Here is a 27,495-nt window from a genome sequence, read left to right on the forward strand (position 1 = left end):
ACCATACCCAGGAAGCTGAGGCTGCAGTGAGCTATGATTACGCCACTACACTCCAACCTAGGTGACAGAGCAAGACCCTGTCTCTAAAAAAAAAAAAAAACCTTCCTCTAGTCCTTGACTGATCTTCACAAAGTTGTTAGCCTTTCTGACATCATTCTGTATCTTACTCTCCACTGATAACAGGCAAATGTCTAGAACATCCCTTTTTCTCTCCTAACATCCTTTCCCCATATCAATGGATTGAAACCTAAAAAAAATTTCAATCATTTATCAAGTCAATGGATACGATACAGACTACATGCTGGTTTTCTCTTTGAAAGTTTATTGTTATTAAAAAAAAAAACCTATACTTTTTACATTTTACATTCACCTCTCAGAACATTTAATGGTACCAGTTAATGATATACAAAACGCCCACCAGCTGTTTGAAATGGCTGCAAATTTACCACGTTCTGATACTAAAGTGGTTTGAACTCTTTGGAAAAACTGGTGTAACATCTAAGTACCAAGATGTCAAATTCTCAGATGAGAAAGAATTTTTGAATCCAGAGGAAATTATTTAGTAAAAATTCAAGGCTAAAAGGAAATGTTAAAACAAAATGAAAAATACCATAAAAATAGGATACCCTACCCCCAAGAATTAGGTAAAAAATGCAATCAACCCTGACCCACCCACCATATTTCTCTTAGAAAAGCCACTAAGTCCTGAACACAGGGTCTTGTACACAAATACATGTAGCCTGATTTGCAGATCAGCCTCTGGGATCTTACACTGGCCCCAGTTAGAAGTTTAAAAAGAAAAATTAAGTTAGGTAGTCAGATATCCATAAATACTGGTATTCAAATGAGAACTTCTTGGCTTTGGTATGGCTACAAAAATCCATGTGGAAATTGTTGAAAAGGGCACTGGCTTGGAGAGAAGGGGTGGGGAAGGGGGCACGCGAAAACCCCCAGAGGTAAAATAAATAGTGGGACACATCCACAGAAAATACTTTACATAATGCCTGAGGCAAAAAACACACATACAGCTTCATTTGTAGATCAGCCCCTGGATCTGGACCAAACGTTTTTCAAAGTATCGCTTTCAGGAAATAGTTTGAACTGGGAAATTCATCAGGTGCCCTGGGGTCTAGTGAGAGACAAAGACCTTTGGGAATAAGAATGGCCAGCCAGGCTACAGGCAGCCCCCTCTTACTCTGGGAACCTCCAAGTCTGTCTCCCCCTTTAGTTAGGCTCCTGTCCATCACAGACAAGAGGGCTCCTTCTGCCCCTGGTCACCGCAAAGGCCTGTCCGAAGGGTTCAACTGCTGATGATTTTCCACTTCTGGAGTGACTCATCAATTAATTCTTCTGGGAATAGGAATGTAATTTATTACGCTGTGTCTCGAGTCTACTTCACATTTTCCCTGATTTCCACTAGGCCATGATTAAGGGTTATGAGGACACTGAGCAGAAGGCAGTGGTGGGGTGGGGGTCAAGACCATGGCTAGGTACAGCCTCAAATACCTCAAAAGTCACAGAGAAAGCAAAAGTGCTCATTCCCTGGTCTTCAAATGAATAGTTACTTCACAGAAGCACAAAGGTGCCACCAGACAAGGTGGGGGGGGCAGGGGGCGGGGGGAAGGCAACTGGTTGCTGCTTTAATGCGGAACCCCCAGCAGTTATCGATACAATCCTTTACAACAAGAACAAACTTTGGTATACTGTTAGGAGGACAAAGATGATTTAAAAAAAAAAAAGCCCACCTTCCCATAGTGAAACATACTAAATGTATGTAAATTAATTCCCATCCCAGGGCACTAGATGACAACTGACCACTGCCTCATATACGATATTACATACACCACAGTGACGATTCCAGCTAGAGAAGTCCTCCCTTACTGCAAAGGCCATCAGGGACAAATAAAAGGTGAAGTCTGTTTACTGTGGGCTTGGTTCAATGCAGTAAATATTGCAATACCGGGGGATCCGAGGGCAGAAAAGAAATACAGAATGCCCAGGCAACTTTTGACAATAGCATCATTTATCCTGTTTTCTAAATAAGACTTCAACACCAGAAAAAAAAAAAAAGAGAGGAAAAAAGGGATTATAAGTTAAAACAAAAATCTATCTGTATAAGTCTTTACTCTGAGTCGGTAAGGTTTGGTCTCTGTGGAAGCCAGAAATTAGGAGAAGGTGATTTGAAACTGCAGCACCCCAACTTACTTTGGGGTATGTACGTCAAGAGACAACAAAAAGAGAACCACCTGAGACCAAGGGAATTACTTACAGACACTCCCTGGGCTGTGTGAGGTCTACTAGTTGCCCACAGATACGCCAACAGTTGCTCTAACCGCAATTTCTTTAAGCATCTCAAGATGGCCACTGGAGTACAGAAACCTCATCACCTATCACCCAGTGAATCTCTTCTCCACAAACGGGAATGAGGGGAGGGAACAGGGAACGTAGGGAAGGCTGTTTCATCGGGACCCATTAGGGACAGTGCAGGTCCAGTGGCAGCTACAACAGAGCTTTCCTTATCTTTCACCTGGGCCTGATCTCCCGGGAGGCTGTGGGTGCCCATCGCCTGACAATGAGGTTCCACAGGTTTGGAAGGGCCAATGTGTGGTAATGGCATCAGCAATGAGAGTGAAACGTGAATTATGTATGAGAGTCTACAGATCACTGATTATTGCACTATCAATCTCACCTCCCTACCTACAAGCGATTACCCAGATCATCAGCCTGTGGCCCACACCACTTCTATTTACTTGGGAACAGGGGAAAGAAAGGAATTACAAATGAAAACTTCTGAAATGACCACTTCTTGTTCCAGCTTGAGCTAGGACAGATGTGTCTGAATAAATCACTTGCATTAAATAACATTTAAAATATGTTAACTTTAACACACTATGAACAAGAAAGTTCTCCCCCCCCATTTACTTCAGTGCACACAGTCTCCCAGGCAAATTTTTCCATCATTCAGCCAGCGGAATGGATGGCATATGCCAGATGTTACACAAGGCATTTACTTCTCCGAGAAGGCTGAGAGCCAGGAGAATTAATCTCCTTCTGCTAGGACCTCTGCCCCAGGCTTCTGGGGAAACAGTGAATCGGGCTCAACAAGGGAAGCAGCTACGTGATCCACTAATCAGATTCAAATCATGAAAATGCCCTGTGGAGTGCATCCCTTCCTGTTCTTCTCCATGGCAGAAAGACCGAAAGATAATTAATAAAAAGAGCTGCCCCTTCAAACTCCAAGCAGTCTTTAAAAAAAAAAAAAAGGAGACAAAGTATAACCAAAAAATAAAGAAATAAAAGGAAAGTAAATCAAACTCCCAATACTCCTGAAAGTAAAACAGTCCTGTGGTCACTGAGGTCTGGAAGAAGTCAAGGCATAAAAGATTGACACAAAGATGAAAGTGGTTGGCCACAAAAGTGCCTTGAGAAATCCAGGACAGTGTTCTCCATTTCCAAGGCCACGTAGCCATTCCCAGTAAGTTAAAAATTTTCTATCAAAAAGAAAACAAAACAAAAATAAAAACCACTCCAGGAAAAGGGTCACGAGAAGAAGAACACTGTGGAAAGTCAAGCTGCTGACCGCCGGCGGATCACAAAGAGCCCACGCTGAAGCTGGCCCAAGTAGATCCTCATCTTGGTGCTGTCACTTGTCTTCCTCACCCAGATCTGTAGGGAATAAGAAAGGGAACAAGATGTGAGAGGATAAGAAATACTGAAGAGCAAATCTCCCAGAACATCAAAATATTTTCATGAGTTACATGTGGACAGAAAACTGGCAACCTCTTGCTTAAATGAACTACCTCAACCTCCAGAGACATCACAAAAATCTCCTTGACCTTGGGCCAACCTAAAGGCATGCCTCAGGTGTAGGAAACAGGCATAAGCCTTGAACTCATTTCTCCTGGCCACGTTTCTCATACCTCTGATAACAAAATGCAAAGCACAGTGATCTGGGGTTCCATTTTTGCCTTGATCTTCAAGACTCTCAAATTTGGTTTGATTACAGCATTATCAACACTCAAGAGACATGTATTCATGAACATAAACTTTCAATCAAATTTGGAAATATTTTCCTTTCCCCAAGGGACTCCCATATTATATAACCTTTCAATACTCTGATTTCCTGGCAACAAACAGTAGTGGTTGTAACAGAAAAAGAAGGAAAAATATCAACAATAAAAAAGATGCCCATGAGTGAGCTAGGGACAAATTACAATCACAAGAAGGCTGAAGAGCTCACAACAGTCCTTCCCTCCCCGTATCCCTCTCCCACAGGTGGGATCAGATTTCTCATATTTGGACTGCCAGGGCTGACAAGTACACTCAGTTTAAGTGGCATCCTGCAGCTAGAGACAGGAAGGAGAGCTGCCGCCAGTCGCCTGACACCCTGAGCCAGGGTTCCTAAGCACTTACTGTGCGCCAGACATTGTGCTCATCAAACCGAGCCTTTTCACCCTCAGAACAGCCCTATGAAGTGAGTACTGTCATTGCCCCATTCTATAGAAGAGAAAACCAAAGCTCAGCAAGGCTGAATCACTCATCCCGAAGTCAATTCTGGCGCCTAACATCAAAGCCTCTCGCTCTTCTCTATTTAACCAGCCTCTGACTCTTCTCTTTCTGTAACATGCAATTAAATGAAGCCAAAAGCATGGCTTTTTTTTTTGAAAGTCCTGCATCTCACCCCATATACAAGTTTACAGACATATCTCCTCCTTCCCCAACTCCATTTTCAGGTTTTAAAAAAGCTTATGCTTAGTTTCATCTCAATTTCTTTCATATGAGAGACTTTAAAGTCAAATACACTGGTTTAAAAATAAAATAAAGATCTCACATAAAGCTAAGCCTCTAAAGGACCTTGCAGAACCATTCTGAACTGAAAACTAACCCCAAGGAGGGCTAAATCGGGGAGTCACCAACATGCTCAGACCCACCTACCAAACTTGCTCAGAGCAGAGTTACGCTAAAGCCAAGTAGCTCCAATGCCACTTAGAATTTGATCTGAAAACCGAGCAGAACACTTCCAAGAAATGAGAAGTGCTTCCTCATTACCAAAGTTGCATGCCTCCAACCCACTGAGGCTTCTCTTCTCCAGCAGACATGTCTCAGTGTCACCGTTGCCTTGTCAGATCTCACCGACACTCTATTATGTCCAACAGTGATAATATTCAACAGAAAGAGAGGAAAAAAATGAACTTGCATTTCTATTTTTCTGCAAAATCTTGAGGTGTCACAGAGGAAAGTAACACACTGGTTCTGAAGTTAGGTTTAGGTACTCGAAGGCACACGTGCTTTGTGCAGCAATCCACACAGCCAGGTAGACACGCTCTACCATGAAGTCACAACACCTCTTGGCTGAGGAACAGTGGGTCTCTCTATTAGATCCCCTGTTCTGGTTTTGACTTGGTTTGAGGTGACTCACAGAACCTGAGCCCAGAGAACAACGACATGCATTTACCCAGAAGGCTCTCCCTAACTCTAAGTAAACAATCATTTTGCAAGCTAGTCACATATCATGGCATTTTCAATTCAGGAAGCTGGGAGAATAGAAGAGGCTTAAGTTATTTCATAATCCAGTTTCATTAGATTTACTGTGCATTGGCACAAATAAGTTACAGAGGGTAGACACGTAAAAATCAATTTTGTTGCAGACATTCGTGGACTGATAAAAGATGAAGCCAATCCAGCTATTAAGGTTTTAAACTTTATCTACTAACAATACGAGTTACACATTATGGACATGCTCCTAATGAAGGGCCACTAGGAGAATGCACAAGGCAGTCACATCATCCTCAGGTGTGACATCGGAGCTGACCCCATCCTGCAGGGGTGACTCGAGGAGACCAACACCTAAGGGCATGCGCCTGGCAGCGCCTTGTTGAGAGGCACAGTGGGACACATCAGACAGGAAAGACAGCAGGCTAGGAGCAGCATGTGGGTCGGATCAGGCCAGCACCCGTGGAGCGAGCATTGACTGGGTGCTAGATCCTATGCCAGGTGCCTCATTAAATCCTCACAGCAAGAAACAAATCTATTGTTATGTATGAAAGTTCTAGAAAAATAACAGAGTATGCTCCACAGGCAAGCTCCACGCTCAGAAGACAGTTACCTTAAAAAGAAGCAGAATTTGAATGTACAGACATCACACAGACTTGCCTTTTGTTCTTTCCTGTAGTGTAATTCAGTGGTTCCCTGTTCACATTTACTGTATGGGGAGTCCACAAAGACCACCAGGAATATACAAATCTGCACATATTATAGTCAAGCAAACGTAAGGAATTTTCAAGGGTCATTTTGACTACGTGCAATTTCTGCCTGAAAATGCTGACTTTAGACTCTATATATAAGACATGATTCTACTTTCTTTGTGGCACTTTCATTTCAGGTCTGTCATATTTTCAACACTTCAAAGAACACATTTTGCTTTCTTAAGGGTGAGGGAGTACAGTTCCTACCTCATTGGCTCCGACCGAGCTAATCACACAGCTCAGTTTCTGGTTGTCCTTTGACTCCAGATAGATGGCTTGGCTCTTGTGGTACCTGCCAAAAATAAGGCACAAATTTTAAAAAAGACAGGGAGAAAGGAAGCAAAAAGGAAAACAAACAAACAAACAAACAAAAAACACCACCACAACAGAAAATACAATTAAAGATATAATAATTTATATTTGAAGAAGAGCCTGGATTTCAGAGGGTGTAATTTAAAGGCTTCCATCCCTGGATTGGATTAGATGACCTCCTAATCTTCCTCTGGATCTAAGCTTATATTCCTTGGTTCCTCTGAAGAGAAGAAAGCGGAGGGGGACTGAGGAAAGGGTTGGAAAACCAAATGTTTTTCCTATTGATTTGGACTATATGACCCAGTCCAAAAAGTAAATTAAAACTTTTAAAGTAAAACTTCTGTTCCCACTTTCTGGCCCCACCCCAAAACATCAAAGGTTGGATGGACAAAACAGATAGGCTTGAATAACTGTTGTTGTTCATTTTCTGTTTGTTCAAATACATCACCAACAAGAAGGCAGGCTGAATTCAGCCCTGACTTCAGTCACTCATTAAAAAACACTCATTAAGCACTTACTGTGTACCACTGGTTATGCTGGAGGTTGAGGACAGACAGTGAACAAGGCCACAAGGTCCCTGCTATCACAGAACTTCAAATACCGTGGGGACAAAGAACATTAAATAATCACACCTGGTATGTGCTAATCAGGAGAAGTTCCAAGTGTCAAGATGTATACCAAAGGGTATCTAATTTGGCCTGGACAAGCAGAAAGCTCCTGTGATTGGAGGAGATAAGACAGACACTCCCCTTTCAACTCCTGTATCTACTCTCTTGGCCTGTAGCACACAGCCACTGCTAACATCTAGAAGTACAGGGACAAGGCTAAGGACCAAAGTGAGCATGCCAGGGCCAAAGCCCAAATGGGACAATAGCAGCTGCCACAGGATGAAGCAGCAGCTGCTGGATTACAAGAGTTGGAAACACCAGCTGAGCTGCTGCCTGCAGCCCCAGCCTGGGCCAGCCCCAGCTCAGTCAAGAACATAACCTTTGGTTCATTTTGGCTGCAGAGATCTACCTAACCGGACTCAGCTAAACAGACTCATAAACTCATGTAAATTCCACCAAAACACATCTCTCAGCAAAGCACTGCATCTTATTACTATTATTTCTCTAGGGAAAGACGACTCTGTTTTGTTGGTATAATGAAATAACCTACTGCCCAAGATATCATCGTAAAGGATATACTTCAATTCCACAATGAGCTTTTTCCAATCTAGGTTCTAAGTGCTCTTTAACCTTGCTACTTAGGGAGCTGAAAACTCAGGTTTCCAAGTCAATTTACTTCCTGAAAATACTGGTCAAAGAAATTGAATTTTAAATGCAATTAAAATAGTGAGATTGGTGTAAGCCCAAGTTTTGAGGTTACTTTTGGCCATGTGTTAGTTGGTAAAATGGGTCAGGGACCTTCATTATGCTAAACATGTAATATTACAACGTCCAAATTATACAATGCGTGAGGAAGCTAAATTAGTTCATGGCAACACTCTAACACTTCCCTTGGTCTCTCTCCTGCATCTAAGCCAACCATCCTATGTAAAGTCCTGAGTAATGGTTAAAATAAAAGTACAGAGGCAGAAGAACACTCACAGTTATTCTATAGGGATTGCGAGTTATTAAAGAGATAAAAACACAAAACAAAATACAACTAGCCTCAAGTCATTCTAAACACTTTAATAAAGTAAGGTCATGGGTGGGGTGCAGAGGTTTATTACTAGTGCAGAAACATGCTCAATATACTGTTAAGTGGAGGAAAAAATACTATGTCCACAATGTTCCTGTGTTTATAATAAAAAAACACGTTTCCTGTGTATCACATACACTCATGCAAAAAACATCGGTAAATATATATTAAAATTTTATAAAAATGTAAATTAAGAATGGTACTTCTTTTATTGTATGGCTTCCTTTTTTAAGAATAAATAGGTATTACATAAAAAAGTAAATAGTTATTTTCATAAATCATGGATTAGAAAATACCTAAACGGTAAACATGAGGTAAAAAGAAAACTTAATGTCACAAAAGTCTGTAAAGAAAACCACTGATCCTGAAACACTATCAAAACAGAGATGCATGTATTTTCCTTTAGTTGTACTTAGAAACCGAACCCAACACATTTGACTAGCTTAAAAGCAAACACCAGGAATAAACAAGGCAATCTGGTCTATTACCTCTGAGAAGTGGTCTGGGACTTGGGTAACTGACTACATTTCAGATCTCCCTCCTCTGGGTTCACCAAACGGTAGTGGTGTGAATGTCCACCATTGGTCCCCATTTGTTCCACTGAAGAGCTGGCCACGGTGCTTCCCAAAGCAGCCAACTTCCAAACCAATTGGTCCCCAGGTCCCACCCAAACCACAGTCTCTGGGACCTTCAGGGGATTCTCACATACCACACAATGGTCTTCGGGAACCATTATCCCTGGATATCAAATCTATTAAATTATTTGAATTCTCTGAAAAGTCCTCAGAAATTAAAGTGTTCACATGGGGAGTTAAGATGAAACCAAAAAGCATATGGCAATCTTAAAAATTTACTTTTTAATTTCTAAAGAATAAAAAGGGAGAAAAGAATTAAAAATATATTTGGATAAAAAATGTGTTAAGAAGCAACATAAATAGAGGCAAATTAGTAAAAATGTCCATTATCTTTTTTTTTTCTTTTTTTGCCAATCAACCCATTTTACAAGCTGCAACTCAGCTGCTGAAGAAACCACCTTAAACAGCCCCAAATGTCAAATTGACTTTATTACTAATGGAAGTTCTGACCTGGGAAGCTCTATAGTTAAGCTCTTAAAGCTTTGCACTTCTATTAAATCCAACAAACTAGAATTATTACCACTACTGTACTATTTTGGAAGAAAGCAATTTCTTTAAAAGGTGGGCCCCAAAGTAGGGCAAGGAGGGAGAAGAATTAATTTTGTATCCTATGGAGAATCCTGATATTAATGCTTCATTTCTCAAAAAACAAAGCAATGTTACAGCTACAGAACCTCAAGGAGTCCCAATTCTAGCTGTAAATATTCACTGTTTTGAGTTAATAGTCTTTTGTATCAACCGTAGGGTTAAATCTACTTGAGCAAGCCGGTGACTTCATTTCTGATTCACATTAGCAGGTCCAGATTTCAAGTGAGGAGAGAAAATACAGTCCGCCAGCAACATCAGTCAATTAATTATTTTAAAATATCAGCTACTTTCACAGTATTTTTTCAGAGAGGTCATTAGTCCAAATCAAAATGTGAAGCAAACTTACAGCATGATATATGCCTTAACATAAGACCAAGGCAAAGGGAAGATGTTTATCTTTCAAAATGAAAGGTAGCTTGGTAAGTGTTCACACCAGGATGGGAAGCCTGAAGTCATTTAAAAATCTGTAAAACGTGTTTTGCCAAAAATACTGCTGCATCGAAATACTGGAAAGAGCATAAAGCGACTTAGGTGACCTCTCAGCCACAGGCCACATCTGCTGCAGAAGAAAGAAAAATGAAGCCTCGGGACTGACAAGGATACAAAAACCAAACATCAAGAACCTCGTGAGATGGGAGAGGTTCTGCATCAGTGAAAACCTCAGCCAGGACTCCAGGAAACACCTTTCATTTATCATCCGGGAAGGGAGGGACTCACCTTCCAACGATTGCATTATAAGAACTCTGGCTGCCAAGGCCAAAAAAGAAAAACATACAGAATACAGAAGAAAATAGCATTCTCAATATATATTTAACAACAGACTAAGCAACTTTAAATTCACTAAAAAGTAAAGTGCTTCCAGAGACATTATTTTTTAAATTTCTGCTGAACTGTGAAAAAGATGGTGAAAGAGAATTCCTTCAAAAGGCTTAGGCATTCTAAAACATCAAACCTGACTGCTCTGTTTACATTATGAAACACCAGGCACTGTGGATCCTTTCTTTAAAAAAAAAAAAAAAAAAAAAAACACGAATATATTTTCACCCTCAGGACACATCTCATAAAGTCTGAGGAGTAAGCCTAAAAAGAGAAAGATTCGAAGCAACACAATTACAAAACCAACATCATTTGAAATATCACATGGCTTTAAGACTCATAGATCCGTAAAAATGTTTGTGATAAATCTCATCATTTTCAAAGATGGTTCTTACGTGTCAGCCTGATCTTTAAAGGTTGTATGGTTTTCATTATTAGAAACATTTTTCATCGTATTTTGCCCTTCTCAGTGTGTTGAGCTGCTAGGGCCTGCCACCTAGTGGTGGTATCTTCTGACAAGCAATGTTAAGACCAGTAACTAACCGACCTTTTTGAAGAATGCCCAAGAATAGTAAAATCAGAAAGGCAGAAGTCACTAAGATCAGGCTTATAGATAAAGCAAGCCTCTAGCATCCACTGAGTAATTAACTCAATGTAACTTAATAGGTGGAAATGATTCATTTCAGGCATGACTAGATGTCTAACCGTTTTTGACGAGTACAATATTATAAGGTAACCAACCAATACAATGCTGGGTTTTTTCTTTAAGAAAGCTCCAAAAAACCAAAATAACCATTACCCTAATTTTGGAACTTTTGGCTAAATAAAGATATTGAAACTCAAAGGGTCATTCCACTGTAACTGATCATTACAAAGAGGATAAAGTAACCTAGAAAACATTCTCAATTTAACCAAGTGGAAAGGCAAAACAAGCCATGTGTCCACTATGACCTAAAATGAGTAGAGTATGCCTGCATATGGACAAAGAATAGAAAGAAATATATCAGAATTAAAAGATCTGTGAAAAGATGGCAGAATCCAGGGTGATTTAATGCCTAGGAGAATGCCTAATACAAAGCAGACAATAAATGCTTGTTGAATGAATGAACTGTATGAGCTTTTAAGGTTCTTTTCATATTGTTTTGCCATTTCCTTTCCAATGAAAATCACTGGTGGTCTGAAGGTTTCAGACTTCAATCTAAACTAGGAATGCTTTAATATACAATTCCCCCAGGTAAGTTTCCTGGAACATGTCTGCAGCAGGAAGATGCATGAGAAAAGGGTGTGGTACCAAAGAAAAAACACCTAATAACATCTTAGAATTCACAGCGCACATTAGCATATCATGGGACCCCAAGAGTACTACAAGAAGGAAACCCATTTATTATTAAATGGGCCCTAAACCCATTTAATTAACATGATCATCCATCAGACTGATTTGACCACAAAATCCTTTTTTCTGAAGAACACATATAAACTTTAACACACAGGGAGGCAGAGGGGGACACACACCTCATTGGCAGGGGCACCACAGAAGATATCAGCCTGCAAATTCTAGTACAGTGACAGCAGCATGGAGAGGGAAGGGGACCACAACCATAACGTTTCTGGGAAACACTGCTTTCAGAGCTCTCACAGAACCGTCAACCGAATGGCTGCTTAGGCATTTTTAAATAGGATTCCACTTTCAGTACTATGCAAGTTAAGCAGCAGCCATGCTGTGAAACAACACCTATAGATAGCCCCAGTCCTCTTTCCAAGTTTTTCCCAAAACATACCATCTTTTATCGTAGTACAGTTTGCCATCTTCTATCCGAGCTTCGAACCTCTGGGCTGGAGACTCTGCAGGTGTGGCAGGCAAGTGTTCAGGAGAGGACGGGGATGCTAGAGAAACCAGAGACACTTCAATGACTAAGCATGGGTGAGTCCACCAGTTAACTAACACGCTTTAACTGAAACACTATCAGAAGGTGGTAATAAGCATGCCCAAGCCCTTACAGTGGGAATTCAACAAAATCCTTGTATGTTATATCTAAATTGATCCTCAATGCAACCTTGTGAAGTTGGCAAGGCACAAATTAACCTCACTGAATAGAGACACCTGGAGGCTCAGGAAGGTGAAGGTCAAATGTACAAATGCACAGGCCACTTAAAGGAGGACTGAGACCCTGGTAACCTTCGGAAGCCCAAAATGGCAAGTATTACATAAATCTCTTTTAGAAATGAAATCATTTCCAGAACTCTGGTGGTTTCAAATGATCTAAATTCAGGCACTTACTCACACAACCCCCTCCCCATCATGCCTCAGAAGTTCAGGATGTCACTGTGGACCACAGTGGCCCCCAGGGAAGACATTATCTAGAGAAAGAAGAATCTTGTTTTTTTTTCCACAAGACTCAGTGAGCCGAGGGATGTGTGAGTAACCACAGTGCTTACAACAAACAAACAAACAAACAAACAAAAAGAGGTTACCAATTTACAATTCTAGTTTGCAGCCTAGACATTGACTTTCAAGTGCTGTCTGGAAGAACAATGTGAACACGGAGCCAGCCTCTTCTAAAAACCATGACTCAGACCAGCCTGCAAATGCCTTACCAGAGCCAGGCCATGAAAAGTTACTGGAACAGTACCTGCCCCTAGGACTTAACTCCAAAAATCGAGTAATACTGAAAAACCTTTCTGGTTTCATTTTCAAAACCAGATGTGTGCTTAAATCTTATGCCTGATGCCTACACAGAAGGAAACCTTTACCAGCGAATCAAATGTCTCATTCACAATCAATCCTGAGAAAAGCACAAAAATAACATAGCAGGGTTTCAAAAAAAAAAAAAATAATCAGGGCTGGGGGCAATTAAGGTCCCCTTCAGTTTTCAGGACAACTACTCTTAGGCAAATGAACATTTTTGAAAACTGCAACAATTCCCTAACAGCTATTCGCATGCTTTTCCAACAACATGATGAACAGACTGCACAAATGCCAATACATCATGCACTTACCTGGTCTCTTGGGTGACTTAAGCTGTAGGAGGAACAACAAAAAAAATCTTAGAGAAAATCATTTCAGATCCAACTTCAGGTGTCAAAAGTATCATCATTTAACAAGTAACATGAACAAAGTGAATCAGAAAACCATGTCAAGCCTGAGCTTTCAAATTAAAAAAAAAAAAAATCGAACCATACCTTATTTAATGTTCTCAGATCCTCCATGATCTGTTCATCTGTTAACAAATAGTTTAGCTGGGGTGTTGAGAGTTAAAGGAATGTGTCTGAAAAGCATGGTTTCTAAGCAAAGAGCAATCAACAAAATGGTACCAGTATTTTAGAATTTACTAAGTATGAATATGTTAAATGATGTTTTTACAATAATAGTTTGCTTCTCAGCAATTTCTTACTCTCCTACCAAACGTCATGGTGTTTAGGTTAGGTATGTAAAAGAATTCACATCACCTTACAAATTGCTACGATGAGAAGGTGGAATGAGACTCATTAGGTATATACGACAACAGCGAGAGCCCAAGAAACAGTAAAATAAGAATTTCATCATTTTATCATGAATTTATATACTGCTTTTGTTCCAAAGATCTAAAGACTTACTTACACACACACACACACACACACACACACACACACAGAGCAAGCTTAATCTTCCTTCCCCAGTAACTTAAATCCTCAGTTGTGAAGGTGCAAGGACCTGAAGTGATGCCCTCTCCTGGTGGCAGACAAATGACAACCATTCTGGGCAAACAGCTACTTATGATCTCCTCGAGAGGAACAGAAACAACACTTCTCCATGTATCCGGTCCCGTTAACGTTTTTATGATTAAAGGGCTTCTTTACGTCTGACTGAAATCTCATTTGCTTTAATTTAAAAACAGCTTGCAATCTACTATTTTAGGGACATGGATAACTGAGGCACATAAAAGCAGATATTACTGTCCTCATTTTACAGTTGGAAGGTGGAAAATTATAGGTGCAAAAAGGGCACATCAAGTTTTCAGATGCCCCTGAATCTTGAAGTTAGTCTTAAAACCAGGCTGAACTTCCAACACAAAGTACCCTTCCAGACAACTATTCTCTATTAATCTCTGCCACTAAAAGCAGGAGCAATTGAGGAAAGATTCCAGTAATAACATGGCCGTGGCCAACCACCATCCCGTGAATACTTTACATATGCTTTCCAATTAATTATTACTATTTTCTGTAGGACAATGGCCATGTACACGCTATCAAATGGATAAGCAAAGGATTCAACAGTCTTAAGAAAAGAAGTGATTAAAGCTTGATGCAAATGGATATCAGGAGCAGGTTTCCTTCTCTTGTCTGGGATGGGGACAGGATCGTTTGGCCGCCTCCGCAACTTTCTGGTCATGATAGGCTTCACTTCCATAGAATCTGTGGCAAGAATGGAATGTGTAAATCCACCCAACTTCCCCTTAAAGTCAGTCGGTAAGAATTGTCTATAGTGTATGAATATCTGCCCCATACATACCCAATCAGAACTGTCTTACTGGGGATGTTTGGTCTACACATGGCCTAAGCCAGATGCCCCTGTTACACTTTAGAAAGCATCCATGCTTACAAGATTCAGACCGGCTGCCCTAGGTACACACCCCCCTCAGAAATGCAGCCCTACAGCCTAGCGTGATAACCACTGTAGGCGTCTCCAGCACCCTCAAAAACTAGTGATATTCTTCCTCTCCTTCAGATTAAGAAGCTCCAGAGTTGTAGGCTCTTGGGATCGTGAGGAACCTTGGGGTTAGCGCAGTCAACTAATTTCTGCTGTTCCCACAGAGAGAGTGTGTTCTGAAGCCCACTGGTATAAAAGGCTCTTAGAGACCACTGGCCTCAGTGCCGACATTTTTATATTAAGTCTTCATTCACAGGCTCAGACCTTTTTTTCCTTTTGTAACCTTTTGTAGCTACTTATCAAAATGATACAATGAAGGCTCATAATAAAAGCCTCTTTCCTTCTTTTTACTCTTCTCCGTAGTCTGACACTGCTGTGGACTCGCCGTGCCTTAAAACCGCTCCTCCCCCAGCCACGGTGCCCAAGGAGGCTGACTTGCCTCCTCGAGATCCTTTTTTGCTTGCCTGCTCCCTGGATCCTGGTGATCTCTGAGGTCCGGTCCTGTCACTCCTCAGGCTGTACCCCAAGCAATTTCCAGTTAGCCCCTGAATGGCACTTGGTACCCAATACCACACACTCTTCATCCTCTAAGCAGACTCCTATCTTCTCCTTGTTTCCCCTCCCAAGGCTGCCTCTTCCTCTCCGCATCTCAAGGACATCAAATCTACTCATCCTTCCATGCTAGAAAACTGTATGTCATCTGTGACCTGCCTTCCTTCACCCAGGCATCAAGTTTACCAGAAACATCGGTTCTGCCTCAAGGCCACCCTTTCTCTTTTCGCTGAGCTACCTCCACGACCGTCAGTCTCTCTCCCACATCCCATCCATCCTCCCCTTTGAGTGACATTCCTAAGACACAAATCAGATTATTTTGCACATCACTCTTCTTACTAAATATGTCAATGGCTTGCCACTCTCTACGGAATAAAAGACAAGCCTCACTTCTGGTCTTCCTCCCTTCTTTGTTCACACTGACTCAGTGTGTAAGCTTTTAGCTATTCTGTTACCCAGAAATAAAGGCACTAGACTTTATGCCTTTCAGACTTTGCACAGCCTGTCCTCTGTCTGGCTTCCTCTTTTCTGCTTGGCAAACTTCTACATGACATCCTTTGAGATGCAGTTCAATACTCCCCCTTCTGTGACAGCCTCCAAAGGCAGAGACTCCTTCCATTTTCCAAGTAACCAGAGCATCAGTACAAATGTCTACCATACCAAGTGCCACTCTGTTCATTATTATCCCATTCGAATTCCACTCACAGTAGGGGCTTCACAAAGTTTTTTGCAGAACTAGATGGGGTCAAGCCTGGCCATGAGAGAAAGTCAGTTTGTGATTATGTACACTATCAGCAGAGCAGGCAGGGGCAGCGTTACGGAATTCTACCACAGCAGGGTGTAGGATCTTACAGTATGTAATAAACGTGCTGTAAAAAGTCAAAAAATGTTTCTGCGTGTTCTTAATAAGAGAAATGGGTAATATTGAAATTTTTTTCCCTATGAATGGAAAGGAGGTAAACTAAAAATCAGATGTACACAATATTCATACAGGTGTATTTGGAAGTGAAAAAAGAAAAGAGGACACACACACACCCTCCCCGGGAAAAGGGAGAAGCCTTCTAAAAGAAATTTCTTACCCTATGTGAGGTGTCCCTTTTCGCCAGTTATTTACTGGCCAGTAGCACAGCACCGTGGTTAAGAACTGGGATGTCACACAAACGTGGCCCTGAATCCCTGTGGCAGCTGTGTGACCAAAGGCCACAGGAAAGCTCTATGTCTCAAGTTCCCTTATCTAGAGAATAGAAATATCAGTAACACCTCCCTCACACTGTGTTTTGTTACATGAGATGATACATGTGGGGCTTACTTAGCACAGTAGCTGGCATAACAAGAGTTCAATCACTGCAAGTTTTTATTATTATATTTGCAGGCAGGAAAAAACTATACAAAGATCTTTTTTTATTTTCTTTTTTTTTTTAGACAGAGTCTCACTCTGTTGCCCAGGCTAGAGTGCCATGGCATCAGCCTAGCTCACAGCAACCTCAAACTCCTGGGCTCAAGCATTCCTCCTGCCTCAGCCTCCCGAGTAGCTGGGACTACAGGCATGCGCCACCATGCTCGGCTCATTTTTTCTATATATATATTTTTAGTTGTCCAGCTAATTTCTTTGTATTTTTAGTAGAGACGGGGTCTCACTCTTGCTCAGGCTGGTCTCAAACTCCTGAGCTCAAACGATCCACCCGCCTCGGCCTCCCAGAGTGCTAGGATTACAGGCGTGAGCCACCGCACCCAGGAAAGAACATCTTGAAGACAAACTCACTCTACCCAAAAATCCAGGTCCAGCTCTTCCATTCTCCCTCCTTCCCCACATATTTATGTGGGACCCCCTTCTTCTTGCCTCGACTTCCAGTCTCCCCTACTCATTACCATCTGTTAAGTACTATGTGACACTCATTGCTCCTACAGTAGTACGACATACACCTTGATGTTTAAAAAAATAAAATAAAATCAGTAAAAACAAGACTGTCAAATCTTTACCTTCATTTAGGGCCCTCTTTCTCAATATTGCATTATGTTGGGGAAGACAGGGAAGCTGTGTCTCCTTTGCAATTGTCAGAGGATAATCTCCTTGCGGACACAAAACTTACCCATTAGCCTAATTTTGTGAGTCACTTAGTACCACATGTATCCATAGTACCTACAATCAGTATAATGTGGTGGCTAAGTAAACACACCTGGAGTCAGACAAATTCTGGATTAACCACTACGTATCTCTTTGGGGGACTTTGAGCAAATGGTTCCATTTCTCTGAGCCTGCAAATAGTATCCCCAAGGAAGCAAACCTACGAAGAGTCCTGTGAAATCAGAATGACGCCCCAGTCAAAGGGAGCTGAGCAACTAAACGAGGCTACAACTTCCCAATCCCTGAGTGCTTCCACCACGCACCAGCCACTTTTTGAAACACCTTATAGGCATCAGCTCTTCTCACTTCCACACCAACCCCTGCCCAGTAGGTTCTATCACCTCCTTGCCAAATGAGAAAACCCTACCTCAGAACTAAGTCCACGACAGTCCCCGGATTCACCCCAGGTCTGTCACCCTACAGAGGGAGCTCTGATGTTTTTATACAACGCCTGGCTCAATGCAAGCGCTCAGGAAACAGATTTCTATCTTGACACTGTAGTGACTCATGGTACCAGCTAGGAATCCAGTATCTTCTAAAGGAAATTCATAGGCTTTCCTGAGTCATGAGCAGCTTCCACAGGGGCCTGAGGGCTGGCAGGTGCCCCTGGTGAGCAAGAACTAATGAAAAAAAATGAAGTGGCACTTAGTGGGCTGTTGGAAGAAAGGAGAAAAGGTGGCTGCTCTGAAGACAACAGGAAAAACACATTAAAAATGGCAAAGCTCCCCACACTTTAAAGCCCAATGATTATTTGGGTTACTTACAATCTTGGCCTCAACTCAGAGAAAGCTCGCACTCAGGTATTCTCTCTATAACCTCACTACTCCAGTGCAGTCCTACCAGCAGCCCTGGGAGGTGGTTAAAATGCAGGATCTCAGCCTCCACCCCAAACCCCCTGAAATGCAGAGACTGTATTTTATCAAGACCCCCCAGGTGAACCATATACACATAACAGTTGGAGAAGCACTGACCTATAACTCATTCTAGCTCCTTTATCTATAGTACACCTCTCCACCTGGACAGCCAGTTTTCCTAAGTTCTCCACAAGAGGGCTGGGTGGTGAACAGTACGTCCTGCCAGTTCCTATGGAGGTTTGTAAATGCTTTAAGCCACAGTTGGACAAGCAGGTTGCCAAACACACCTGTTTCCAATGGGTTATCTGGGCTATGCTTCTCATCAGCCTCTTGTTCTACTTTGTTTTTCCAGATATCTTCATGTTGAACCAGAAAAGGAGACTTTAAAAAATATCTTTTTGGGGCAGATCTGGGCAACATTAATATTGGGCATCAATCCACAAAGGTGAAATAAGTCACTCAATTAGAGGAATGAAATCAGGCCTTTAATCCAACACCATAGCAGCACCATCTGTGGGAAGGCTAATTACCCTTCTAGCTCCACTGCCTTTTCTTCCAACACTCTATCATTACCTTGGCAGCGCTTTCCATACCAAGGGTACCAAATGGCTTGAGGAAGGACATCGGTACCTTTAATGCCCATGGCTAGCTTTAAGTGCTTCTATAATCTATTTCTACTGCGTTACAAATGACTTCTCCGCATTTGTCTTTTCTACCCTGGCAGGCTCAGCCTCAAGTCACTGAGGATGCCTCCTGTGCCCGTAAGATTCTGGCTGTAAAACTGCCTGGCCAAACAATGTCTATCGCTTGTTAATAATTAGGATGCCAAATCGCAAGTAAGGTGATGATACCCTTCCCTGCAGATGGAAAGGGAGCGGCTATAACCTGAAAATATTTCCCGCTAGCCTAATGAAGGCTCCCAAACATCTGGTGGCTCTAGCAGTGAGCAATGAGGCATCAATGCCAGTCTCCGCCATCATCAAAGAAAACGGTGTGCAGGTCAAAAAGCAGGCAGGCAGGCACCAGACAAGGCCCCACAGTGCTACCTGTCTCAAAGCACTGCAACAAGAACGAGACAGTGCCGTCTGAAGCTGCTGTTTTAGCATCCAATCTCACAAAAAAACACTACTGAGCCTCTTTCAGAGGCCTTCAAGGAACTCACTCCTTTTGCCAAGTCTTTCAATAAGGAAGCTATCAGAGGACAGATTTTTCAAGAGTCAGACTCCACCTCAGGCACAACCACGTTGTCTTCAGTGTACCATGGGGACTGGAGCCCGAGTCTGCATCAGAGGGCCAGGGTCATTCACATATGGGGAAAACACAGACCTTAACTAGATAGGTTTAATTTTAAAGTTAGCCCCAAGAACTTGCATAAAAATGCTGCACTTCCTATGAAACCCAGCTAAAATGAGACACGCCGGAGCCCCAGTACCTTCTGAACATAATTAAAAGTTAAATTTTGGGGTGTACAGAACGGCAGGCCACCTCCACATTCAAGTGACAAACTCACCACTGACTTGCCCTGCAGTATTTGCCAAGTTCCAGAATAGCGAGTCCAAGCCAGTTCCCTGTATCCTTCTAGGATCCATCAGTCTGCATACGGCAACAGAGGAGTCGGCCCATATTGCTTCTCCCTTCAACTTGCCTGCAACCTGCTGAGTTTCCATATGTGGATTTACTAACCCCTAGAAGGCTAGGAAGGGATTGGCTATGAGTCTCATGCAACTTTACTACCTTTATAGGAAAATAGTTAAGTTTAGCTACACTGTTGGAATCGTATCAAGTCTTTGAAATGTTCACAGTAACACCTGGCAGAAGAGATCTAATAGCACAGATGACATAGCCGAAAGCCTTTGTTCTCACATCTAGGTCAAAGGAAGACAATACCTTTTCTGTAATTAAGGCAGACTGGAAAAGCAGTGAATTCCCATCACCAGAGATGGAGTTGGGTAAATAATTCGGGAACACAACAAAGATGCAAACAGCAAATGATCCAAGAATAAAGTAGAGCATGAGCCAGAGCTTGCAATTACTATTAAAGATCTACCATTTATCGAACACCTGTTATACACAGGACACTGTACTAGGCACTTATGTCTAACCACAATCCTGTGAGACAGGGTATGATCAGCCCCATTTTAAAGTAAAGGAAACAGACTCAGAGAAGTTAAGCAGCTTGACTAAGGTCACACAGCCAATATAAGGTGTAGCTCGAACTCTGATCTGTGAGTTCAAAGCCCACTTTCCTTCATCTTGCTCTGCTCTTGAGATATAAGACAGAAGCAGTAACTGCAGCCCCCTCAGGGCTCCCTGGACCCCACCCCATGGGGCTTTCATACCTCCAGTCAGTTCCATTGTTAGCTTTTCATTTTCAATCATTTTCTTCTTTTCTTCCAACTCAGCAATCAGGTTCTCTTTCAGCTCAACTTTCTTGTCTTCAAATTCTTTCACTGCCGCTTTCTTTTCTTTGATGTAATTTCTTTCCACTTGTTCCGTCTGAGCAAAAGAGAAACACAGGCTAGGAGTACATGGCCTAGGGGGCCAGGGCTCCAACCAGAAAGAAGCCTGACTCTGTCCTCAACAGCAAAGAAAATACGTTTATTATAAACATGAGCAATATAGGTTCACTCACATACACATTTGCAGTAACAGGGTGTGTGGGAGCAAGTTTTCCAATGAAAACCACAAAAATTGAACCACATGACTTTTTGCTTGTTTTTCGAGTATACCTCACTTGCTACTCAGGTATTTTCTCTTTTCCACATCTTATATTTTATAGCTTTTATATTAAACAAAAATAAATTTCTCAAAGATAATAATTCCTTTTAAAGATACAACTTCAAAGGAAAACAGATTCCAGATGAAATATCTATATTCAAAATTACAAGATATTGAGGCCAGATGGCATGAGTTACTATTATTTTTTGATATTTACAGCAAGAAAAAATTACTACAGTAGATCGTTTATTAAATGCCTGAACCCGAAGTACTCAAACATCAGTAGCACATTAAATAAAAATAGCACATGCACCCACATTTAAAATCTCACCATTGTAGTAAGTGACAAACAAGGGAGACTATGGAGGGCTGTGGAGTGGACTGTGTGACACTTGGCTATGGCTGACGATTTGCACTGAAGTGAACTAAAATGGGTTCCAACGACGTGGCTCTGAAAAACCATGACCTTCGCAAAATGTACCTCCCCACCAAACACACACACACAAACACACACACACACGCTGGCCACCCTGGGAACAATACTTCATTCAAGACTCAGGCCCTCATCTCTACACTACAGCACCGATCCTGACATAGAAGCAGCACATGGGTGTCCATGGGATGAAAGGAAAAGTATAAAAATCTTTCTTACTAGCCCAGAGAATTTCAGCTGTAAACAGAATTCAGAGATCAGACTGCTTCAAGGACCAGTATCAAATTATTAGGCCATTATAATTCAGACATATTTCCGAACAGTTTTAATGTGAAATAAAAGTCAACAAGAAAGCATTGAGGGGTGAGTATTCCTTAATCCTCGTTGATAAGCAGAGCCTGCCCAATCAGAAAAGGAATAGACAGAATGTCTGAATTGAGATAAACGTCCTTTAGTCTAACAGAACAGTGATGAAGGCTTCCAAACTATCTATTTGGTGACAGATGGAAAGGTCACCAGATCAGGAGAGCAAGATTCCAGTCTCAGAAAGAGCCTACAAACCCCAAAGATCCATGGTACTTACTTCCAGCTGGAGGAAGAGTTCTGAAAGAGATAAAAAGTGCAATTAGATTCGCTAGGCTGTGTCACCTTTCTAGACAGCGATGTTAGCATTCATTTAGAAGCAGTAATTGCTTTCTGAAAGCATAATACACAAAGCAAACGTTTTTAATCAGTAAAATGTTGATATACATGAAAGGAAAGGATGCAAGAAGTTACCTGTCTAGTTAAAACTTGACCCAGAACAGATCCGCTCTGGCAGTTCTGCCTGAGGGCAAAACAGGAGCAGCAGGAACCAAACTACCCTGGCAAAGTAAGTTATCCCTCCTTTCACTCAGTCCACACCCTCCAACAGTCCTGAAAACAGCAGGGTGGGTCAAGAAGAAACAATGCAATTCCTCCAAAAGCAGAGCTGGTGTTGGTGTTCTTAAAGCATTGTATAAGGGCTCTGGGCAGTAAGGTCGCTCCCCGAGAATCCAGAGGACAGAAGTTCTGAGTCCCCCTGGGGCTTCACTATCAGGCCACCAAGCTCTGCTCACAGTGGTGCCGTCTGGTTTCTCTAGTCACATTCCCAAGTTTCTGATCAAATGTAGCCCCTTCCCTGAGGCCTTTCCTGACAACTCCTCACTCAGAAAGCTCTTCTCAGACACCTTCAAGTATCCACCCAACAGTATTCGACAGCTTATTTAGTACTACTGTGTTCCAGGTGATTAGTAACTGTTTACCCAGCAGCTCTCCCTACCACTAGATTGGTACTAGATTACAATCCCCTCTGCAAACCCTGTACTTCGAACAAAATAGGTTTGTGGCTTCTGATCTTTTCTGGGTGACAGTGGGTCTGTTACACAAGTCCACAAACATTGTTGGTAGACCAGTAACTCCAGGGGGTGCTATTCACCATCTATTATATCAGAGGCCCTTTTGCAAACCTGGTAAATTCTATGAACCCATTCCCCAGAAAAAAAAGCACATATGCACATTCATGCATACTCCATAGAGTTTTGACAGTTCCAGGAACCCCAGATTAAGAGCCCAGATGCCAATTATCAGTTGTTGAGTGGGAAAATTATTGGGGAAAAAGACAGCACACTCCTTTTCTAACCCCCAGAAGCCCTACCCACTTCGACACTAGGATTCACTGGGCACAGGAGCCCAGGCACACTGAGCCCAACACGCCTCCCTCTTAGGACTGCTTCAGACGTACACCACGCATGAAGAGGCCAGAGAGCTGAAGTCCTGTGCCATTCTGAGAAATCACACACTGCACCAGCAACTCAAAATGACAATTAGCAGTTAGAGGTGGTGCTTGTTATTTTACTTAAAGCAGCCAGACACCAGACACTACTAAAGCAGGTGGATTATCTCTGCACAGAACGTGCTTTTTAAAGCTGAAGGTAGTGAATGATTTAGGAGCTCTTCTGCATTTTTACCTGGAGGAAAGAAATGTTTATGAAAGAACACATGAAGACAGGATTGAGAGTCTACAAGCAGAATGAAAACAATTCAATACTCACCCTGCTGTTCTAACTTAAGAAACATGGCTTACATCAGTTTTTTTCCTTATTTACATCTTATACTGAGAGTCCATGAGGTATTAGTATTCCCCTTTACAGGTGGGGAAACTGAGGCTTCAGGAGCAAATACCCTGCTTAAAGGCACAGATGTAAAACGATGGACAGGGGATCTGAACCTAAGACCCTCTCTTCCCACAATGCCACCTCCTTTACTTGCTAAAGGGGAAGCCTAGGAAGAGGGCTGAGGATTTTAAAGATGTCCCAAGCAGGTGCTACAGGAACTCAGAGTAGAATGGGGCTATCAGGAGGGGCCGGCAGGAGGTGGATGGGCAGAGGGTTAATGGCTGGGTCTCCATTTTCCCAGTGTCCCCACACCCTTCAGATCTTTTTCTATCTGTTAGTGTACACTGGACATCTTCTCACTACGGGGAGAGAGTGAAGGATTCCAGGATTCCATCAATACAAGGTTGGAAAGTTGCTGGATCAGAACGCAAGAGGATGGCAGTGTGAGTAGAGGCCCCCAGCCACCATTTTAAAACCCAACATTCACCATCACAGGAGCAAGCACCCTGCTGGCACCAGGATGCTGGCGAGCTTTAAAATTCAGCACACATCAAAGATTTCCTGAAAGCTCAGGAATCCATGTTTGCACACTCTAAACAGGTGTCACATCTCACTTTCTGCATGATTCTTTATTTTAACTCATATTGTTCCCTAACTTGACACATGTGGATCTCTTGTCAATACAACAGTGAGTTTCCTAAAGTCAAAGTCAATGTGTTGCACAACTTTATACTGCTCAGTGCTTAGATACAGCAGAAGCACATAAATTTTTGTTGAGTGAATACATTTACTGTAGACAGCAGATCAGAAGCGTGCTTTTTCTCTAAATGCTTATGATATAGTACTTCAGGGAAATAACTAGAGGACGCCCCTGCCCCAGCACAGAATACTGAAACAAACTTGCAACAGGACTAACACAACCGACACTCCTTTTTCCGCATCAGTGCTTCTGATTGCCCATCAGGCCAGTCATGAGGGCATGAGCAGGAAGGTGCAAGACCACCCCTGGGGTACCAGGGAGGACAACCTAACCACAAGGAGTCACCACTGACACCCCTGAGGACTGGGCCATTCTTTGGAAACTGGAACAAAAGATGAAATAATTTTACATAACTGCAGCTTTGGAGTCTCTCTTCCCCTAAACTCTCTATCCCCAGAGGAATATCTGAGATACGTTCTGGAGAACAGCTCCACATTATATCAATGATCAGGAAACGGTGGAAAGTTTGAAAGTGACTCATTTGCATTTAAAAGAGACTTACCTGCATTTCGTATCCTCTCTTTGTACTGCTGATCTAATTTTTTCATTCTCTTCTGATATTCCTGTAATGTACCTGATTTTGAGCATTTAAAAAGTAAAGTTATTATTTTGTTTTCTAAAATTATTCTCTAGCACCAACAGTGACTGCTTTAGTAACACCAAAGTAAAACACAAACCAAGGAAAGCTACACCTCAGCAGTTAACCGGACTCTGGTTCTCCACCAAGCCACACAGCAGAAACCACCAGGGGACTATCCTGAGTCCACCTCAGCCTAGTACATCAAGACCCTCTAGGGACTAAGGGGGAGTGGAAAGGTACTGACACGAACTGACTCTGATCACTTGTTGCAACAGTCTGAGTCATGGGCTGCCCTTTCCTGGAAAGGGTTCTTTCTCCTTCAGTAAGGTCTAGGTCAAGATTGTCCAGCAAAACTTTCTGCAACAGTGGAAATGTACTACATTTGTACTGTCCAGTATGGTAGCCACTGGCCACATGTGGCTATTTTAGCACTTGAAATTGCTAGTGCAATTGAGGAACTGAATTACTAATTTTACTTAATTAAATTTAAACACCCACAAGTAGCTAGTGACAATTACTAGACGGCTCAAGTACAGATTCTAACCAAATCTCTACCAATTTCATTGCTCTTCCCCCCCGAGAGGAGCTAATTATGAGGGGGCCAATTTGTAGGGGGAAGTATTTCCCGATCATAATGCTTGTTCATGGGCTCCTCTAAGAGTGGTTCACCCCCAAGCAATAAAAGAACCTAGTAGGAAAGCAATTTCACTGATGAGGGAACTCCACAATATGAAGCCAAAGAGCTAACGGCAGCAGCTAATTGTCCCCAAGTTCTCATGGTGTGCCCAACACTACGCTAGGCACTCCTCATGCATAATCTCATCTACTATTATTTTCTTCACTTCACAGATCATAAAATAGATTAAGCGAGAAAAAAAAGCGGCTGGCCCAAGGTCGCATCATTAGAATGTAGTGAAACAAGGACTCAAACCCCTCCTAGAACTTGAGAGCCTGTGCTCTTACCCCCCATGCCACGCTGTCTTTAGCAGCCAGCAGCACTCGTTGAGATAAGCCTGCTTTTAATTTACCAAGCAAAAAAAGAGAAAACACAGTGTAGATAATCCACAGCTCATTAACTCTTGGTTTAAAAAGGATAGTAAAACTTTATTCTTTGGTGACAATGTCCCTCCTAAAAATATCTAGCTTTAGGCACAGTGATTTTCAATTCATGCTCCATAGAAAGCCTCAAATGAGATTTCATTTGAAGAAAGCATTTGATACATATTGGAAATAAATTAATTAAAAATTAAAGTTTGAGGCCGGGCGCGGTGGCTCACGCCTGTAATCCTAGCTCTGGGAGGCCGAGGCGGGTGGATCGCTCGAGGTCAGGAGTTCGAGACCAGCCTGAGCAAGAGTGAGACCCCGTCTCTACTAAAAATAGAAAGAAATTATCTGGCCAACTAAAAATATATATACAAAAAAAAAAAATTAGCCGGGCATGGTGGCTCATGCCTGTAGTCCCAGCTACTCGGGAGGCTGAGGCAGTAGGATCGCTTAAGCCCGGGAGTCTGAGGTTGCTGTGAGCTAGGCTGACACCATGGCACTCACTCTAGCCCGGGCAACAAAGTGAGACTCTGTCTCAAAAAAAAAAAAAAAAAAAAAATTAAAGTTTGAAAATCACCACTTTACTGATAGCAAAAGATAGCAAAATGTGTACTGGTCACTAAAATCAGACAGATCAAATTTTAAATCACTCCCACAAAGAAGTGAAAAACAGATTTCAAGGGTTTGTAATATTAAGAAGTATATTTACAAATGAAAGATTCAACCACACACCAACCTTCCTGTAGTTGTTGCAACTGCCTCTTGAGAGAAGCCAGTTTGTCCTGATACATCCTATAAAAAAAAAAAAGCCACATTGAAAGATAAAAACATTCAATATTCAATTCCAAAACTATCTACCCACTGGAACTACTGGGAATGTCATTAACATCTTTCAGGGGAGAGAGGAAACTAAAGTCAGCTAGTTGGTTGAAAATGTACCAGTACCTACAGGGAACAGAAAGGGACAAGAACCCTGAATCATATCCTAATTTTGTAGATTCTCCTGGGTTATCCCACCTTTCAAGAATCAGTCTAAATCTGCAACTATGAAGACAGATTTTAATAAATGACACTGATGAATAGGTAAAAACATACAAAGAAAAACTGAAAGTATGAGGTTACTATCCTCTGGATTTTGAAGCACATACACACACAAAAACGGAGAAATGGCGCTAAACACAACTCTTATATCAACTCTACAATTAGATTATAAAATTCCAAAGGAGTAAGATTATGCTCTCAGCATGTTTTTCTATACAGACAGCTTAGCTGTGTAAGCACTAAGGCAAAAAAACCTTCATGTCATTTTTTTAAAGCACTACTCTTTTAGGATCAGAGAAATAATAGTAATTCAGAAACAAAAGTTAAAATGCAGCATTTGCAACCCC

General features: G+C 41.9%; 1 protein-coding gene across 1 annotated transcript in view; it reads right to left on the minus strand.

Annotated features, from left to right (window-relative positions):
• Positions 1–302: 302 nt before the first annotated feature.
• Positions 303–27,495, minus strand: part of SUDS3 (SDS3 homolog, SIN3A corepressor complex component) — a 32,651-nt gene continuing 5,458 nt past the window's right edge. Inside the window, exons 3-12 of the mRNA XM_045534282.1 lie at positions 26,844–26,899; positions 24,986–25,057; positions 22,172–22,191; positions 20,777–20,933; positions 14,576–14,671; positions 13,460–13,521; positions 13,277–13,298; positions 12,058–12,163; positions 6,453–6,537; positions 303–3,666 (exon numbers count right to left, since the gene is read on the minus strand). Of these exons, the coding sequence (XP_045390238.1) occupies positions 3,568–3,666; positions 6,453–6,537; positions 12,058–12,163; positions 13,277–13,298; positions 13,460–13,521; positions 14,576–14,671; positions 20,777–20,933; positions 22,172–22,191; positions 24,986–25,057; positions 26,844–26,899 (775 nt within the window). The 3' untranslated portion in view covers positions 303–3,567. The remainder of the gene's footprint in view (positions 3,667–6,452; positions 6,538–12,057; positions 12,164–13,276; positions 13,299–13,459; positions 13,522–14,575; positions 14,672–20,776; positions 20,934–22,171; positions 22,192–24,985; positions 25,058–26,843; positions 26,900–27,495) is intronic.

The sequence above is a fragment of the Lemur catta genome, chromosome 21, assembly GCF_020740605.2.
Source record: "Lemur catta isolate mLemCat1 chromosome 21, mLemCat1.pri, whole genome shotgun sequence".
Lineage (NCBI taxonomy): Eukaryota > Metazoa > Chordata > Mammalia > Primates > Lemuridae > Lemur > Lemur catta.